Source organism: Gymnoscopelus microlampas (genome assembly GCF_963454915.1).
Source record: "Gymnoscopelus microlampas genome assembly, chromosome: 14".
Classification (NCBI taxonomy): Eukaryota; Metazoa; Chordata; class Actinopteri; order Myctophiformes; family Myctophidae; genus Gymnoscopelus; species Gymnoscopelus microlampas.
Genome location: NC_139951.1, coordinates 14,697,847 through 14,717,954, shown reverse-complemented (window position 1 = coordinate 14,717,954; position 20,108 = coordinate 14,697,847). Strand labels below are relative to the sequence as shown.

The window sequence follows — 20,108 nt, the reverse complement described above, 5'->3', positions numbered from 1 at the left end:
TACTCACTTTTGGTATTGCACTTCATTTCCCACAGCAGATACTGTAGCACCCCTTCAATGTGGCTGCATGGTTGACATAGCGATGTCCAAGCCTCTGAATAGGAGAGTGCTAAACAACAATGGCAACTTGGAACGCTCTATTTCACCTGTACAGTCCAACAAAAAACGGTTTCTGACAACATTTTAGGAGAGAAATAGGTCATGCAGTTGCTCAGTATAAAATTAATTTCATATTTCCAACATCTAGTTTGAAAGTTTGTTGAGAGTCAGTCTTGACGCAATGACGCCATTGATGATTTCTCGGACCAATTATTATTCAGCAGTGTTTTCACGCTACCTTTCGGTATCACCACAGCTCACTTGAGATAATACAAAACAAGACTGACATGAAATGTCATTTACAGCTTGGCTACCGATATAAAGAAAACAAGTGCATCTGTGTCTGACAATGTCCCTGTCCCTCAAAGCAACGGCACATTTGAGATCCACCATTTTAAATGCGGAGGTCCTGCAATCCCAGATTTGACCACCAGCAGCAGCTTCACTGTTCTACCGCGGTTCTGGGTGCTTGGTTTTGGCGACCCCTCATTGGCTGGCCTTTAGCCAATAGGGAGAAAAGGGAGAAAGTGAGTAAGTGACGACTAATTGCAGGGTCTGTTTATTGACAGCTTGTGGCCAAGCTGTAAAAAAACAACTACTCATGCCAAAAAAGGCAAGTAATAGCCGAGTCAAGTTGAGATACATTGCTGTGGAAGCGCATTAATAACCATCCCTCGACGGTGGATGAAATGGGGTTCAGCTTGCCTGTGGCTCCCTACAGCTGTAATATTATCCTCAGTTAAGTATGCAGCCTTCTCAGGCTGAAAATACATCCGCGCGCTTCTCACCCTTTCTCATTCTTCCACATACCCTCCTTTTCACCTCATCCCCACCCCAACCTCCTTCTCTCGCCTTCCAGAGAGCTGACTGCGTGTCGAGTGTGTCGACCATAAAGCTTAACGAACTGGCAAATGGCTGGGCCCCACACACACACACACACACACACACACACACACACACACACACACACACACACACACACACACACACACACACACACACACAGACATTTCGTTATCTGCTCATAAGCTGGGAGGTTATTTCCACACCAACCAGCTCATCGACAGCGACAGTAACTGTGTGGTCTCTTCCCTATATGCTGATGGCTGTGACACGGCAACTCTTCTCACTGTCACCGAAGACAGACGAGCAGGGCTGCACTTCTGACGCAGGAATTGTACCTCCAACCCTCATGTTATAACGGCCTAAATGCTCGAACAGCCAGGATGGCAGAGAGACAGAGGTGGGGGTAAGAGAGAGACAGACCGAGACTGAATGAGTTATAGACATACAGTATTATACAGATTAAAGCACTGAGAAAAACAAACACGGATGGTGAAAGATGCTCATGGGAGCTCTGGCATGCGGACCAACCGCACCAGTCAAACCCCTAGGGCCAGACTGAAGCTGACGGGGAGAGAGAGACAGAGAGCCAAGGACAGAGCTGAGCCTGCAAAACGGAGGAAAGACAACACAAGAGAGAGAGAGAGAGAGAGAACAGGAGAGTGAAGTGAGAATAGGAGAAAGATGATGTGGAGGGATTTGCAACATGGGAACATGGAAGGGGCTGGTGGAAAAGAATGATTGGAAAAAGAGGAAGGGCTTTGCTTACAGCTAGGATGCATAAAGATTGGCGGTGGATAAGAATTGAGGGAAGTCTTTTTTCGTTATTGGTCACATATTGGCTGCAGGAATCTGCCAGTTTAACCCAAATCTATACTCCGTATTACGATGGTTTCGCCTGCCGACAGGAATTGATTTTCGAGCCAGTTCTTGACCGACTTGATTGACTCTGACTTGCTTGTCGAACCACTATGCTACGCGAAGCCAGAAACACCTATTAAAACTTCAGCATATTAGCAATGCAATTGGGACATCCATTGTTGTTTTCATTTTTAATTAAACACCCACCCTCACATACGCGCGCACACACACACACACACACACACACACACACACACACACACACACACACACACACACAGACCCAGACCCACACCCACACCCACACCCACACCCACACACACACACACAAAACGGCATGGCAGTGTACTGATACAGCGGTGTGTGTGTGTGTGTGTGTGTGTGTGTGTGTGTGTGTGTGTGTGTGTGTGTGTGTGTGCGCGCGTGGATGCATGTAGGCATTATTTACAGTGGATTAGGTGTAGAAGTACAGTATAATGTCCTTTGTCACCGTGTGGTCTGCAACAGCAGGCTTGTCAGACAGAGGGTATACTCTGTGGTACAATGGTGTAATTTGCCAAAAGGTACTACAAACTATAAGAACACTGTACATCACATTGGGTTGTTGATGTGTTGTAGATCAGTTGTTTTTGGCAAGCACACCTTGCATGGTGGAATATCAATTAATATCAATCTCTCACATAACAACCTGCTGGATCCCAACCAGTCAGGATTCAAACTGGCCCACTCGACAGAAACTGCACTCCTTGCAGTCACAGAAGCACTACATGCTGCCCAGGCTGCCTCCCACTCTGCAGTCCTGATTCGTCTAGACCTATCAGCAGCATTTGACACAGTGAACCACCAGCTGCTCCTGGACACTCTTGCTGACCTACGTAGGCATCGCTGGGACAGCTCTAAAGTGGTTCTCCCCCTACCTATAACGGACCAGTCCCCCCCCCCCCCCCCCCGCACCCTCCTAACCGGGGTCAACCGGGGATCTGTATTTGGCCCCCTCCTTTTCACCCTGTACACACATCTCTTGGCGCTGTCATCTCTGCTCACAATCTTATCACTGCTATGCCAATGACAATCAACTGTTTCTATCCTTGTGTTGTCCTTGCTTACTGTAAATCGCTCTGGATTAAGAGCATCAACTAAATGCCTAAGTAAATTGTAAATTAACCACTTAAACCTCATAATACTTAGTCCCCCAAGGCTCTATACTAGGCTCCCTAATTTTGTCCCTATTCACCAACTATCTTTGCCGAAAATAGCTACAATATCTACAAGCTCACAACACATGAGATTGTAGATTTGCTATATTCACCGAATATAGCAATATATGCGAATAGTGCCTAGTGTACAAGAGGTTAGGCTTTGATACTTGATTTGATTTTATTAGACTTTATACAGGTAAAACACATGTTACATCATGTTCATCTGAGAAACGTCAAGGACACAAACACAAGAAAGTCGTGCGACTTATTTCCATTGTGGTCCTTGGTCTGAGACAAACAACATTGCAACAGAATACGTATAGTCAGACAGTACAGCAATAAATTATACAATCAAGAGCTACAATAACTACAGCAGAAATAGATATAATCGCATTGCTAATATAAGTGACCATACTATTCTGCAACATTTACTAAAAGCCATGCTTTGACCCTTATCTTAAAAAGGAGATGGCTGCTGATGCTCTTTATAGTCAGTCAGGGGGAGCGAGTTCAAGTTAATTGCTCCTCCAAATCTAAATGAGTGTTTTTCCCATTTCAGTGGTGAACGTGGGCATGGTCAGGTCTGCTATACTGGCTCTGGTTAGGTGCCAGCAGTAAGAGTTACTTTGTAAGTAAGTAGTGTGCTGTGGCCCATAGGTCAGGAGCCTATCTCCTGTTTCTGTACCATGAGGCGGCTTGATATGCATGTACATCCCTTGGCCATGATGTACCCAATCCAACCCTTGATGCTGAGTGCCAAGCCGGGAGACATCGGGTACCGTTTTTATAGTCTTTGGCATGACTCGGCCGGGGGATTGAACTGCAGACCTCCCAATCACAGGGCGGACGCGATAGCCACAAGACCACTGAGCTGGTGAACTGCACAGGGAGGGTCTGGATTAGGAGAGGAGGCTTTAAGTGGACAAAAAAAGAAATGATCCATCCATGTTGAAGAAATGAACAGCTCAGCACTTGAGGATGGAGGCAGCAGCAGCAGCAGAAGAAGGAAGGCAGGGAGGAGGCTGCTGTCTCAGGGTTTCTATTATCTCCTGCAGCGTTGTGACGGATCGTTGTGCGCATCAGTGGCACGCATTGGGTCCTCGACTGCAACGGAGTGGCAACAGTACTGCTACATCTGCTACATCTGCGTGCGTGCGTGCGTGCGTGCGTGCGTGTGTGTAATATTATTTTTGCTGGATATCACAATGGCGATTAAATATACAATATAGGGGGCACGGTGGCGCAGTCGGTAGCGCTGTCGCCTCACAGCTAGAAGGTCCTGGGTTCGATTCCCGCCAGGGACGCTGTGGGCGCTGGGGGCGTGTTCTCTCCTCCACGTCATCGGCGCCCATACCCTAGGTGGGGTTGGTGAAAGGGCCTACTCTGTGTGGAGTTTGCATGTTCTCCCCGTGTCTCCTAGGGTAGTTAATACCCTCACAAAAACATGTAGTAATCCTGGTCACTATACTGCCTCCCCCTGGTCAGCCAGGGCGCCTGATGGAGGAGATGGGAACTGGTTGGAATAACGTGTTCCTTCCACGCGCTATGTCCAACCAGGGAAACTCCCCCCTGTCGGGTGATAAGAAGCGGCCTGCTTGCTCCTCATGCATTGAAGGAGACATGAGCTTCAGCTTGGGCCCTCCCTAGGCTGGCAGAGGGTAGGTAGTGCCCAGGATTACATAGGCAATTGGCACTGGGTGAAAAAAATGTGGGTTACAAAATCGTGGGACAAAAATTATAAAAAAAAAATAAAAATAAATATACAATATAAACTGTATGTGCCTTCCACGGGCCATGCCCCTTTTATCAGCATCCTCCTTACAGGCTATTGCAAATTGAAGTGTGTGTGTGTGTGTGTGTGTGTGTGTGTGTGTGTGTGTGTGTGTGTGTGTGTGTGTGTGTGTGTGTGTGTGTGTGTGTGTGTGTGTGTGTGTGTGTGTGTGTGTGTGTGTGTGTGTGTGTGTGTGTGTGTGTGTGTGCGTGCGTGCGTGCGTGCGTGCGTGCGTGCGTGCGTGCGTGCGCGCGTGTGCGCGTGTGCATGTGCATGTGTGTCCGCCTCTCTCTCAGTTTCTCAAAATTTGAAGATTATTTTCTTGTGCAGTTTCTAGAATCTGCTTGGCTTGTCAATAGCCTATTAGACAACAGTTCACACAATAACCTATACCACAGAGAGCACCACCAATACACACAGTCAGCAACACACACACAGTCAGCAATAAAAACAGCATTGCATCAGTCCAGTATGACAGCTGTTGAACTTGAGTATTGAAAATGTAGTACAGCTGTACTTGGTGTGGATTATTCACAGCTGTGTCGGATTCTCCACATCCTCGCTTTAATCTTTTTAGAGGAAGATTCTCCAGATCCCAGATATCAATACCGCAATGTAGAAATAGTAAGTTACAAGTAAACAGTCTGGTATTCAAAGGTGTCTTGAGTAAAAGTACAAAAGTATTGGCACCAAATACTTAACGTACCAAAAGTAAAGTGTACTCCTTATGCAGAATGCCCCATCGCACAAGTTTTCAAATGTATAAAAATCCTTTGAAAATAGCATACAGTATCTTCTCTTTGTCTTTTATCTATCTTTTTTTCTTTTCTTTTCCCCCCTTTTTAATTAAACCTTAGTTATCCTCTTTCATTACGTTTTGTTCTGTTTTGCTTCAATCGTTTTCTTAACAATGTTTATTTAAATCCTTATACTATGGAATAATTATAATGTCTAATACACCAAACAGATACTGCTAATGACTTTGCTCTCTTTGATTATTTTGTTGTTGTTTCTTTTTTTCCCCTTCTTTTTTCCCCCTGTAGGCTACAGGGATAAATGGGAGAAGGCATAAAAAGGGGGATACAAATGTACACTTGTGCTTTTTCTATGACATTTTCCCCTAATACAAATATATAAATATGCAATGCATCACAACGTTGTGATGCATTGTGAGTTTGTAGATGTTCAAATAGCAAAAGTAAATATATGGCTGGAGTGGTATAATGCATGTTTTGTAATAATAATAATAAAGATATACAAAGTAACTAGTAACTAAAGTTTCCAAATAATGGAAGTGGGGTAAAAGTACAATATTTGCCTCTGAGAGGTAGTGGAATAGAAGTAAAAGTATTGAAAATTTGAAATACGGTAAAGTAAAAAAATACCTCAAAGTGCAGTACTTGAGTAAATGTACTTAGTTACTTTCCACCACTGGAAATATACTTCTCTACCGATAGAGAGACCAGACTATCCGTAAATACATACAGTATGTGTAGATATGGGGACATTGTGTCATATTAAAAGCTGTACTCGTCATATCTACAAATACCAGGCCAGCATGAAGTGACGTCTTGACACTATATCACATGCACATGATAGTCTGTTAAAATGCATGTGATTTGAAAGACAGAAAGGCTTTAGCTAGCAGTAAAAATAAATTATTTATATGTTTGAAATTCTAATTGAAAGAAGACTAGAGATGGAAAGTACTCCATCCTGCTGCAGTTTCTTATCAGAATCAGTTTATTGGTGAATAATGTTCATACAATGATGAGTTTGACTTGGTGCATTACACTCAGACATATGAAAAGTATAACAAGAGTAAGGTATAAATAAATACAAGTAAAAAGGTCAAACTAGGCATATACGGGTCAGATCAGGTGTGAGCAGTATGAGCAATGGGAGTCAGACAGATGACGCAACTACACAGGTGTGCAGTATAAGACAAATAGTACACAGGTGTCTCCTGTCTTTGTTGGGATAAATTGATATAATCTAGGCCATAAATTGGCAACTGACGGCCCGGGGGTCACATGCGGCCCCCACCTTCACTTAATGCAGCCCGCAGGTTAATATCGGAATACTGATATATTATTGATTTCAGCTGTTACAATTCCAAACATGCAAACATGACTCGCTTTAATTACTAATATATTAGTAGCTTAATAATTAGTATAACAATTCTATTGTCTGTTTTATGTCCAATGTATTTGTATTTAAGTTCATAAAGTTAACATAAGTATAACTAAATGCATTTTAAATTAAATACGAAAAAAATAAATCAGGATTCCAATTAAAAAATAGCACAAAAAAGAAATGGATTCTGATTCAAAAATAGCCGATCTACAAGCTCAAAACGCGTAGCACTGCGACGCGTTTTGAGCTTGTAGGCTATTTTTGCTACTTTTGTGTGACATAGAATGGTGAAGTACAACATTAATTTACAAAAAAAGCTAAAATACAGAGAGGTGTCTGCCCATATGCATAGTGGCCCTCTGGAGTGAGTGTGGAAATATAGTGGCCCTCTCCATCGTCAAAGTTGTCCACCCCTGATCTAGACCCTAAAAAGTACCAAAGTTCCCAGATTTTAGGGCATTATTTCTTCGACCAGATTACAGATGCATGCACTGCACTGTACAGCCATCAGCAGTTGCTCTCTATGCCCTTGTGTGCTTTTGAAGTATTAATACACAGTAATTAATAAAGTAAAGGTTTCCCTTTTTGAAAGCAACAAGCTTTTAATCTTGCTAATTTGTATTATACTCTGGACCACTTTGGGAGCCTGTATATCCCGCTTCTTTTAAGTGGATACCTGTGTAACTGTGATGTACAATAACGTAACAAGCATAGTATAATGTGTTCAGTTTAGTTTAGTTTAAAATTGGAGTGCTGCAGTGATGGCTTTTTGGTGCGTGGCTTAATTGTTCCACTAGAGGTCAGGAGAGGCTCATTTGGAAATACATCAGGACTGCTCTGTTCAAAATCTATTCATAAGATGTGCAACACTGTTGCAAAGCAATTAGAATATAGAAATTTAAAAAGAGAGGAAAGAGGAATTATCCCAACACACAACTTATTTTGAGCTCCTTGGCATGCACAAGAAATATGACACTGATCGGCCCAGTAATATGCAAGGTTAGCTGCAGACTGACACAGACAGGGCTGAATGGAAGAATTTCTTGGTGAAGATTAATAAATATGGAGATGAAATGTAATACAATATAAACTGTGTCTTCCATGGGCCATGCCCCTTTTAACAGCATCCTCCTAAAGGTATTATATATATATATGTGTATGTGTGGCCTGGGTGGCTGGCTAGCATTCTGGGCACCTACAGTAGGCTGCTAATCCACCCTGACACTGTGCCGTGAGTTCAAATCTAGTTCGAAGACCTTTGCTGCGTGTCATAATTGGCATTATACAGCTGGCATAAAAATGTAAGCATACTCAAAATGTCAGTTTACAGACAGTGACAAAACACCCTGAGAATGTCGGGTCACAGTTGTGATCAACAAGTGATTCAAATCATTTGTTCCTGGTTCAGTTGTTTCTCTTAAGTTCTTCTCTTCGTCTGCGGTTGGACTCTGGTTACAACATCAAGAGAAAGGAGAGAACAGCTGAATCTATGAGAATGATATAAATCATGCAAGTGCATGGGTGTATATCAGATCGATCACAATTCTCATTTTATCAACTGCCGTTTTGGAATCTGTGTGTTTGTGTCATGCTAGTCTCGCGTAGCCAGACCCCACAGAAAATGAAAAACAGCGACCTCTGCTTTTCTGATATTCTGTGGAGTCTGGCAGGAGTATAATGTTAGACTAGAGCGCAGGGAAACACCGGTTTCATGTCTGCCTATAGCGCATCACTTCCGGTTGGTGCGACCATGTTTTCATTCCCACTAACAATATTTCTACACGGAACACTAACACCACTTCTCCCAGAGAACATGGATGGTTTTGGTTATAAGCCCACTTGTTTCTATGATGAAAGAGTAATTTAAAATGTGAATATCTTTCCGTGGTTTTGTCCGCTCCGAGGACGCTATTGTTAAATTAGTTTCGGCTAGTTTCGAGGGGGGGAGGGTGGATCATGGTGGATGGACACGTGAATCCCGCCCACTACATTTGATTGGGTAAAGCGCGGCCCACTTCCTGATCTGAAGGCACGCCCACTTTTAGCCAATGCGCACTGGTTAGGACGAACCGCTCCGACAGATTCCACCGCAGGTCGGAATCTGTTCTTGAGAGATTAGTGTCATGCTGACAGACTGCTTATTCATTTGTTTTATAGCTGGCTTTGTGTTGATTCCTTTTGATTTTTGTGCATGCTTTTCTTTATTGTTTCATTTTGAGTTGCAGCACTTTGGAAGCCAATCTATAGTGGCAGTGTCAGGAGTTCAGTTCAGCATTGAGCACTCCAATTGGACAAGTGATGGTGCTGGGCTAGAAGGCAAGAACATTGACTTTGGAATCGTAGTTTTAAAAAAAATATCACACAATTTTGAAACCCAGTGCCAATTTTCTATGTAATCCTGGGCACTACCTTCCCTCTGCCAACCTAGGGAGGCCAGGGCCGAGCTCATGCCTCCTTCAATGCCAACTGACCTTCTTATCACCTGACAGGGGAGAGTTTGCCTGGTTGGACGTAAGGCGTGGAAGGAACACGTTATTCCAACCAGTTCCTTTCCCCTCCATCAGGCGCCCCGGCTGGCCAGGCAGAGGCAGTATAGTGACCAGGATTACCTCATGTTTTTTGTGAGGGTACCTACCCTAGGGCACACGGGGAGAACATGCAAACTCCACACAGAAAGGCCCTTTCGCCAACCCCACCTACTGTAGGATGGACTTTGGATTTCTTGCCTCACTGTGTGGTTTTGTGTGGTGTTTCCGCATTTATGGTCACTGTTTAGAACGGAAGCCTTTGGCTTATTTGATTGTTCACACTATTTCGTAACACTTGCGTGCGTGCAGTGCATTTGTACCATAATTGTAAGCCAAAACAAAGTAAAGATCCTCTAGTACAATGATCCAGGCTGAATCTAAATGATGTCCTACCATGGATGGTTCCAATATAGTAGGCACTTGGCAGGAGGAAGAGAGTCAGAACTCTGGAGAGAACCAACAGGAGCCAGCTCACACTGCAGTCACAGTTCGCACTGCTGTCACTCTTATCCAGATCTTTAAGAGAATCACCTGTTTATATTGGATGAATAATGCCATTTGGTATTAGTTCATTTGCAATATGGTCTAATCATTAATAGTTTAAATAGTTTAATATTTGACAATAAACACATACTGTAACATTAGTCTATATGAAAAGGCACAGGAATTCAAAGAAATCACTCAGTATCAGATGTAACTCTATAGACCATATTCACACGGCGGCCATATTGCCATTAAGTCAATGAAATGCCACCCCAGTTGCCACCCCAGTTGCCACAGCAACGCAATGTTAAATTCCAAAATGGCCACCGTGTGAATATGGACTATGCCTGTAAGTTTTGACCTGTGTGCTATGCAAACAAGTCTAGTCTAGTTTTCTAAAGGTGAGGCAGTGCAAACGAGCACGATGGGAACATCATTTGGAATGTTTCTTATTGATTGAAAATGATGTAATTCAATGTTTGTGCATGTACAAATAGAACATGGTCACAAGCTAAAATGCTCAATATTAGTTATCATTGTGGTGACATTGACATAATCTGTAGGTTACTTTCACCAGTATTCTATGCCACAAGCTACATCATTCCTACTCTGGAAATATTACATTTCAAATCTATTTGTTTGCAAAAATGTCCCAATTCAATGTACATACAAATTGATAAATAAAAAGGAACGGTTCAAATGACTTACGGAATAAAATCATTGTGGTGACGTTTCCAAACTTGTACAGATCCACCACTGTGCTATCTTTGGTTCCGCAGTAGTAGAGACCCAGGTCAGAATCAGTAACATTCTTTATCAGCAGATCATAGGATCCGCTAGATTGGTTCCAGTTGATTTGGAACTGAGAAGGGACATCACTCCGAAACTGAGCATATAGTTTTGTGGACAACACAAGAGTAGGCTGGTTCTTGTGAGAGCAGTTTCTGAACCACACAGTGTAAACTCCAGTGTCTGTTCTGCAGTCACAGTGCAGTGTGACGTTGTCTCCTGGGCTGACTCTCAGCTCCACTTCTACTGCAGAGATCCCATCCTGGCTGGTGTAGATAACACCTGCAAAAACATTTAAAAAAAACAAAGTTCTTTAACTGCATCATAGCACTAGTGGTGTAAAGTAACTACATTTACTCAAGTACTGTACTACTGTACTGTACCATTTTGACATATTTCTACTTTACTTGAGTATTTCCAGTTGTCAGTGCTTTTACTTCTACTCAACATCTCAGAGGCAAATATAGTACTTTTACTCCACTACACTTATTTGACAACTTTAGTTACTAGTTACTTTTCAGATATTAATTATGACATTATGAAAAATACATTAACCACTTTATACTCTACTTTATACATAGGCTATTTGAAAATAGCCGATCTACAAGCTCATAACGCGTTGGCTATTACATTGCAGTATGGATACTTTTACATGAGTTCTTTTTACACCCTGGATTTGTACTCCGGTCTCCTGCGTGGAATGCCAACATCTTAACCATTAGCCTTAAGGAAAAATTGTCCCTTGGTCAGGGGAGATATAATAAGCTTTTTCTCATCAGGCATGAAGAGGCTCTGAAGCCACTACTGCTACATATATAGTGACATTAGCAGATATAAAAGCTCACAACACGTCGCATAGATTGGCAATTCTGTCTATTTTTGGACACCACTTTTGTACAACGAAGTATAATATAGGGTTAAGTGGTTAACAGTGGTGTAAAAAGTAGAAGTAGCAATACCACAATGAATATAAAAATACTCTTTTACAAGTAAAAGGCCTGTGTTCAAAATGTAAAAGTGCAAAAGTATTGGCATCAAAATGTACTTGAAGTACCAAAAGTCAAAGTACTAAAATGTTTGAAAATAGCAGATCTACAAGCTCACAACGCGTCGCATCGCGAAGCGTTGTGAGCTTGTAGATCGGCTATTTTCAAATAGCCTATGTATAAAATAGAGCTAAAGTGGTTCATTTATGTTTTATAATATATTAATTTGTATCTGCAAAATAACTAGTAATTAAAGTTTTCAAATAATTGTAGTGGAGTGAAAGTACAATATTTACCTCTGAGATGTAGTGGAGTACAAGTAAAAGTACAGAAAACTGAAAATAATCCAGTAATAATCAGTAATATTTTTAATAATCAAGTAAAAATACCTCAAAATTGTAAAAAAAAAAAAAAAAAGAAATAGTACAGTACTTGAGTAAATGTACTTATTTACTTTAAACCACTGGTGGTTAATCAGACTAATTGATTTAGTTGATTATTTAAAAAAAAAAATCTGCAGAGAGAAACACAGAGGTCAACCAGGGGCTCAATGGAGATTAAAAAGAAAGTTAAAAAAAAGTGTAGATTGGTGCTTCTAGGTTCAACAGGAACCATGACTTGAAAAAAAGAAGAAAAGATCAGAGCACTCAAAGAGGAACGGTGGAGAGGCTGTAAAATCGATGTGCTTTAATCACGTCTGTTAGAAAAGTTAAAAGCTTTAACATTTTGTAATAGACATGATTAAAGTAGTACATTGATTTTATGCCCTCTCCTCTGATCCTCTTTGAGTGCTCTGATCTTTTCTTCTTCTTTTCATAAAAACATTTTATTAGAAATGTTCATATCGATTTGTTGATACAGAGTATATAAGAATACAAAAATAAATTGTATACAGTGTATAAAAAATCGCACCCTGTGTGAAGGAAGCGGTGCCTTTGGTGAGTGGCTTCCTGGTGGCGCTATAATAGGGCAGGGCGGGGCTTCAGCAATTAATGCTCGTCCCTATTGGTGGTCTAAGTCCACATACCAAATTTGGACTTGGTGGCATGCTGCAAACTGGAGTTATAGCTGTTTAAAGCCAGTGGCCTCCTGGTGGCGCTATAATAGGGCGGGGCGGGGCTTCAGCAGTCAATGCTCGTCCCTATTGGTGGTCTAAGTCCACATACCAAATTTGGACTTGCTGGCATGCTGCGAACTGGAGTTATAGCTGTTTAAAGCCCGTGCTCAAACGGACATCCGGGCAAAGCCAGTGGCCTCCTGGTGGCGCTATAATAGGGCGGGGCGGGGCTTCAGCAGTCAATGCTCGTCCCTATTGGTGGTCTAAGTCCACATACCAAATTTGGACTTGCTGGCATGCTGCGAACTGGAGTTATAGCTGTTTAAAGCCCGTGCTCAAACGGACATCCGGGCTCAAACGGACAAACGGACAAACGGACAAACGGACATACGGACGGACATAGTCAAGTGTAGAGCGGCTGGCACCGCTAAAAAAGGAAAGTCGGTTATTGGTTTGAATTAGCGGCTTCTATATATGTTTGGTTAATTGCACAGCCCTACCACAGCTCATCTTATTTCTTGGAGTATCAAAGAGCAACCTAAGACTTCAATCATAATTCATATCAAATCATCATAATAAAAAATAATGAAGGTTTACCCAGTAGAACAGCTAAAGTCCTATGCAGCTTTCCCATGTCTGATGGTGGCATAAAGTTGACAAAGAAAAAGCACTTTAAGACTAATGTCAAATATGACAAGCAGATAGACTCCTATACTGAACGATGAACAAAGCGTGATTGGTAAACTGAGTGGAATCATTTTCATGTCATGGTTCTTTTCTTCTGTAAACTGTGTGAAGCCCCCGCCTGTTTTTGTGGTTTTTGTTTAAACGTATACAATCACACCATACGTCTTCCCCCTTCAGGCCTAACTCAATGCCACATGTTCCATTGCACATTGCAGTAGCCTAACACTTGTAATTGCAGCAGATTCATTTGTGGCCCCATGCAATGCATTTGGCCTGTGATAATATGGACATATATGTACATTTATATTTTGCGTTACATATACATAAATATACAAGAAACCTCTTAAGAAGTCAAAAAGGGCGGTGATGAAGGTAAACTTGAGTAAAATAATGAGCCCTAAAATGCAAACTGTTGTGCTTCTTAACACATCACCTCCTTCACATGGCAAACCTGACTCTACGTGTCTATTGGAGAGGATCCAATCAACACAACTAGAGTCAACACCAAAGTTGTTTACAGAGTTCATCCACAAACAGGCGGGGTTGAATGGTGTTGAAAGATGATGAGAAATCTACAAACAGCTTGGCATGATTTTGAATAAAAGATCACGCAATGTCACAGTAGCGTCCTGTACACCGCTGCCACTCCTTTATGCAAACAGAATATGAACAAATAAGGATCCTTTGAAACTATAAATTCAGGGCGCTTATTTATCAAGTGTCAGATTAGGACTGCTGATCTACAACCTTATCATTACGCTTTATGAGAAAACAGGTCACAGGTCAGCGCAACCTACAACCCTACACACAGAGGGATTAGCTCTACAAGTGGTAAGGTTTCGTATTAAGGATGGTGTCACAAAAAATGCCCTTTTTCCATCGTGGTTGTTTGAGTGCAAAAAAAATGTGTGTGTAAATTGAGTGCCTTGTGTTTGGGGGGTGGGGGGTAGAAGAGATATACAGAGAAATATAATCAGTAATGAATACATTTGTGCAATTTCAAAGTACTAAGTAAAATAGTGAAGAACAACAATACCGTAAAAGAAAACTCATCTGATTGAAAATGGACCTTGAGCTCATAGAAAGGAACAATGGTGGATACTGCAGCAAGAAAACTAAAGTAAAACTATCAGGGGAAAGATTGATTGATTGATTGATTGATTGATTGTTAAAACTTTAAATCGTATTACTATTGTTTCCTTTATAGGCCTACTGTTGTTTTAAAAATGTTTGACATTATTTTTAAGTGTTCTTGTATGCATGGTTATCAGTGGTGTAAAGTAACTAAGTACATGTACTTAAGTACTGTACTCAAGTACATTTTGATGCCAATACTTTTGTACTTTTATTCAAGTACATTTTGAATTCCAAGTCTGGACTTTTACTTGTAACAGAGAATTTCTACATTGCAGTATTCATACTTTTACTTAAGTAAAAAATGTGAGTACTTTTTCCACCACTGATGGTTATGGACAATTATATCTTTTCACTTTCTCCAGAGAACTTGTAGCCAACATGAAGCTGCAGCTACTGGTGGTGTTGGCTGTAGTGGTCCTAGTTCCCAGCCTGTCTGAGGGACGGAAAGTCTCCATCTGTGAGCTGAAGGAAAAACTTGGAGATGCAATTGTTCTACATCGTAGACCCATATACTATTTGACTAGAGGTGAGATCTTATGGTGGTGTGTTTGACATAATATACTGAAAGTCACCAGCTCAACTCTCTGGAATAGCTGGACATACGTAGGCAGGAAAAGTGAAGTTAACTTACAAATTAGGTTAAGTTATGCGCTCTGGTAAATGAATTAGCACCTCCTGATGTTTTGTGTTGGATATAATATATTGGTTATTATTCATTAGAGTTTTAGATGATTAGGACATTCTATCAACCACTTCATTCAGTATTGAGAATATACAGTACTATACCGTATATGGTAACACTTGCTCATAAGGTACCCGAAATTAATGCTTAATTTATGATTACTTAATACATTATTTAAGCATTAATTAAGCATTAATTAAGCATTAATTAAGCATCGATTTAACATAAACTCCTTGTAATCATCATTAATTAACAGCATTAGTTAATCATTAGTGAAGAAAAGTTACTTAATACATGATTTAAGTGTTCATTTAGCGTTAATTAAGCATTAATTAAGCATTAATTCCTTGTAATAAATAATGAATTAACATCATTAGTTAATCATTAGTTAAGCAGTTTTTTAATACATAAATTCATGATGAATTAATGCTTAATTAATGCTTAATTAATGCTTAATTAACGCTTAAATAATGTATTAAGTAATCATATATCAAGCGTTAATTACGGGTTCCTTATGAGCAAGTGTTACCCAGTATATCCCTATATTTCAAAAGTGATCTGTCAGAGATCATATATAAAGATGTAACGATTTTATAATGTATTTTGTCTTTCCTGCTTTGTGTTCCCCCCTTCCTACCGTCTTTGATTCTGGATGGCTTGGTGCAGTTATCACTGAAGTGGAGTGGAGAAGCGACACACGTTTAGATACTAGCCATGTGAGAGTATTTGGCAGACCTCCAAACAAGACTACCCTACCAAGGAAGAGGATGAGGAGGAGCCTGCAGAAACTGGAGAAGAAGATGATGCTAAGCTTAACCCTACCACCAACAACCACGGCTACCCTACCAACAACCACGACTACCCTAGCAACAACCACGACTACCCTAGCAACAACCACGACTACCCTACCAACAAACACGACTACCCTACCAATAACCACAACTACCGACCAGCCTGACCCAACGCCACTCGCAGTCACAGGAACAAACCGGCCTAACCCAACGCCACCCGCAGTCACAGGAACAAGACCACCAACCGTAGTGGTTGAAACAAGTCCGACCATCGGATCACAAACCACTCAACTTCAGCCAAGACGAGCAGTCATAGGAACAAGAGCGCCAACAGCCGGTAGTGATGAAGAGGATGGCGCTCCTGATGAAGAGAATGGTGATAGTGAGGTAGAGGAGAATGCCGTTAGTGATGAAGAGGACGCTGCTACCGATGAAGAGAATGGTCATAGTGAGGTAGAGGAGAATACCGGTAGTGATGAAGAGGACGACGGTGCTCCTGATGAACAGAATGATGATAGTGAGGTAGAGGAGGATGGTGGTGTTGATGATGAAGAGGATGGTGGTGGTGATGATGCAGATGAGGCTGGTGATGATGATGTGGATGATGTGAATGAGGAAAACACAGAGGAAGGTGGTAGCAGGAAGAAGAGGTCGATAAAGCGAAGAGGACCCTGGTATAATATAATAAGACCCTGGATAAGGCGCGGTGGACGCTGGTCCATTGGTTTCTATGGAGCTTTCCAACTGAACGATGCCCTCCACTGTAACTCAGGCTACCGGTACGGTAAGAACATCTGCAAAACAGACTGCAGTGGTGAGTCTACAGGCCCCTCTAAACCTTTGTCTTAATCGGTTCGATCTGTGGAAATCATTCTGAATAATGCATTGCATGATTTTAAAAGATTCATTTTCATTGTCAAAAGTTCTTTAAATTGGTAGCAGGTTTAGGTTTGCATATTTAAGCCTGTTTTTTCCCCCCACCCCTGTAGCCTTCACTGACGATGACATCAGTGATGATATTGCCTGCTTTGTGAAGTCTCATGCCTGGGTGTAAGTACAATACCTTAACACTTTGTAGCACAGAGTCCACATTATGTTACTAAGCCTAGAGACTATGCCATGCATTGACAGTAGAGTCTTTGAACAAACTTATATAATTAAAACCACAAAATGTGCAACGGATAAACAACCCTTTGTTGTTCACCCAAACATTCATTTATTTGCTATTTATTTCTTTGCAATCACTCAGATGGCCCCCAAGATGTCTGTCTGCTTATCAATAGAAATCTGTGTAAACTGTGCATCTTTTCAGAACAGTTATCAGAGATAGAAATATGGGGGAAGATATATGCTGACAAATTAATGGTAATTCATTACATTTTGTTTAAAACAGGAGATATTTCAGGCTAAGCCGGTTGAGGCCTCGTCCTCGGTGGGACTTACGGGATTGCCACTGAGCAGCTATCAGTGAAAAACACATTTCACCCACCGTTTGCGCCTGTAAACCTGTGATGTGTCAATAAAGTTGATTCTGATTCTGATAGAGACACCTTGCAAGCAAGAATGAAAAAAAAAAAAAAAGTAGATGGTGTGCCAAGAATGATGTAATCATCTTTCAGTTTGAGTGGGCTTCTTTTATCTCATAACCATTATAAAGTTGTAATCAGCAAGAAGACTGAGTAAAGTAATCCATCCATACTATACATATGTGATCATTAATATTATGCCATGCCCATGACATTTCAAATCAATATTTGAGTGAAATTTGTTGTTGATTTGTATATGAAATGTTTATTTTTAAAGAACATACCATACAGAATACAGTTATAACAAGCAAGTATACTAAAACATGAATATCATATTACATAATTCTGTAGTAACCCTAAGCCTACCCGTTAGCATCTCTTATCTGCTCTCTCAAACCTGTTAACAATGATCTTTCCTGTTATGTCATTGGTGTGCATTACAGACATCATGCCTAATTTCAAAGCTGTATTTTTTACTTTGAACACAAATATCAAAAGTCATTTTTACCGCTTTAAACACTTTGCTGATCGGGGTACCTCAGAGGTCTGCACTTGGTCCTCTCCTTTTTCCACCTCGACACCAAATATCTTTGCCTGCTGAATTTTCACGTATTATGACTTCATGTGGTTAATAATAACAGGTCTTACAACCCACCAGTGGTGGAAGAAGTTTTAATTAATAGTAGCAATACCACAGTGTATACATATTTTGTTACAAGTTAAAGTCCTTGATTCAACAGGACTTTTACTTTTGTACTCAAGTCAAAGTACAAAAGTATTAGCATCCAAATACACTATATTTGGATATCTGTAAAGCACTTTGAGCTTCATTTCATGTCATGAAAGGTGCTATACAAATAAAGTTTATTATTATTATTAAGGGTTCGAGGCCTATCTCACAAATCTCACAATCTTTCGTCAAAAGGTGGCACTATAGCACTCAATTGAAAATGCCAACTTTGAACAGGTACAACTCATGATCTGTTTGACCTACAGCCATGAAACTTCGATAAACACATGCGTCTCCTCATGGCTAGCAAAGTTTATACACTGACTTTTTGACCTCTGACCTTTAGATTTCCCACCATTTTGAATTATATGAAAAACAGTAAAAAATCTATCTCCTCCTGGGATCTTTGAGCAATCTGCACAACACTTTTTACACATGATCTTTGGACCTCTGCCGACGAACTGGGGAAGCGGATTTTTCATAAGTGAAAAAATGAAGCTTTTAAGAGCCAATGAATATTGCAGTTTTATGACAATTATTCATCTGCCCCTAACACATACATGCAGACTCACATTTGTTTGAAACTTTGCAATAATGTAAAGGGTCATTCCAAGTATCACTGAAACCAATCTTACTCCAATTGGTCAAAGGGGGGCGCTATAGCAATTTTTTGAACATGCAAACTTTAAACAGGCGAAAGTCATGCCTCGTTTGGCCGACAGCCGTGAAACTTGCTTACACATGTGCCGTGACTCATGAGGAACACATCTATCACGTTGACCAGTAAGCTCTGCCCTTAGATTTTCCGCCATATTGAGCAGTTTGAAAAACATTTAAACCCAGGATTTCTGAGCAATTTGCGTGAAACTGTCATCTGTGTGAACTCCCTTTTCACCAGTTCAGGTCTGTTGGTCCAATGGTTGATTGGTAGACCATATGCCTTGCAACCACAGGGTCGCCGGTTCTCTCTCTCTCTCTCTCTCTCTCTCTCTCTCTCTCTCTCTCTCTCTCTCTCTCTCTCTCTCTCTCACTGCCTCTCTCTCTCTCTCTCTGCCTCTCTCTCTCTCTCTCTCTCTCTCTCTCTCTCTCTCTCGCTCTCTGCCCCTCTCTCTCTCTCTCTCTCTCTCTCTCTCTCTCTCTCTCTCTCTCTCTCTCTCTCTCTCTTTCTCTCTGCCTCTCTCTCCTCTCTCTCTCTCTCTCTCTCTCTCTCTCTCTCTCTCTCTCTCTGCCTCTCTCTCTCTCTCGCTCTCCCTCCCTCTCTCTCTCTCTCTCTCTCTCTCTCTCTCTCTCTCTCTCTCTCTCTCTAAGTGCCTCTCTCTCTCTCACTCTCACTCTCTCTCTCTCTCTCTCTCTCTCTCTCTCTCTCTCTCTCTCTCTCTCTCTCTCTCTCTCTCTCTCATATTTAGTTTATCCCCTTTCTATGTATATAAATGTCTTTACATGCAATTTTTTTTCTTAAATTAACTAAAAATGAACTCAATTTGACTCAAAGTATAAACAAAAGAAAGTGAAAGTGGTCACGGCTGCCTGTGGGTTTTAAATATTGAACCAATGAAAAGTACTAACAAGGGCTTGTGACCAAAAAATAACTACATTTAGTGGAACACAGGTACTTTTTTTTTCCATTTCCTGAAAAGTACACGGTTTCCACCCGGGCTTACATGTGAACAATAAAGCAAGGCAAGCCAACACCTTCAGCAGGTCACCGCTCTGAAACCAAGTGACTTACACGATGAGCGCTTATAGTAGGCCTATGCAACAATGTGCAGAGTGGTTTTCCTGTGTGAAACTTAGGTGAATTCT

At 41.2% G+C, this 20,108-nt stretch overlaps 1 protein-coding gene across 1 annotated transcript; it reads left to right on the top strand.

Moving 5' to 3' along the window:
• Nucleotides 1-14,171: 14,171 nt before the first annotated feature.
• On the top strand, nucleotides 14,172-18,263 carry LOC311060425 (uncharacterized protein). The gene is made up of 5 exons (XM_084078604.1): nucleotides 14,172-14,270; nucleotides 14,939-15,102; nucleotides 15,925-16,863; nucleotides 17,039-17,099; nucleotides 17,443-18,263. The coding sequence occupies exons 2-5, from the start codon at nucleotides 14,955-14,957 to the stop codon at nucleotides 17,504-17,506; spliced, it is 1,212 nt and encodes a 403-aa protein (XP_083934730.1). The 5' UTR covers nucleotides 14,172-14,270; nucleotides 14,939-14,954; the 3' UTR covers nucleotides 17,507-18,263.
• The last annotated feature ends 1,845 nt before the right edge of the window (nucleotides 18,264-20,108 follow it).

Excerpts from the sequence above, each read along its gene's own strand:
- LOC311060425 (XM_084078604.1), top strand. The coding sequence starts at position 14,955 with ATGAAGCTGCAGCTACTGGTGGTGTTGGCTGTAGTGGTCCTAGTTCCC. Across the intron at positions 15,103-15,924 it reads CATATACTATTTGACTAGAG|TTATCACTGAAGTGGAGTGG; the intron begins GTGAGATCTTAT and ends GGCTTGGTGCAG. Across the intron at positions 16,864-17,038 it reads CTGCAAAACAGACTGCAGTG|CCTTCACTGACGATGACATC; the intron begins GTGAGTCTACAG and ends CCACCCCTGTAG.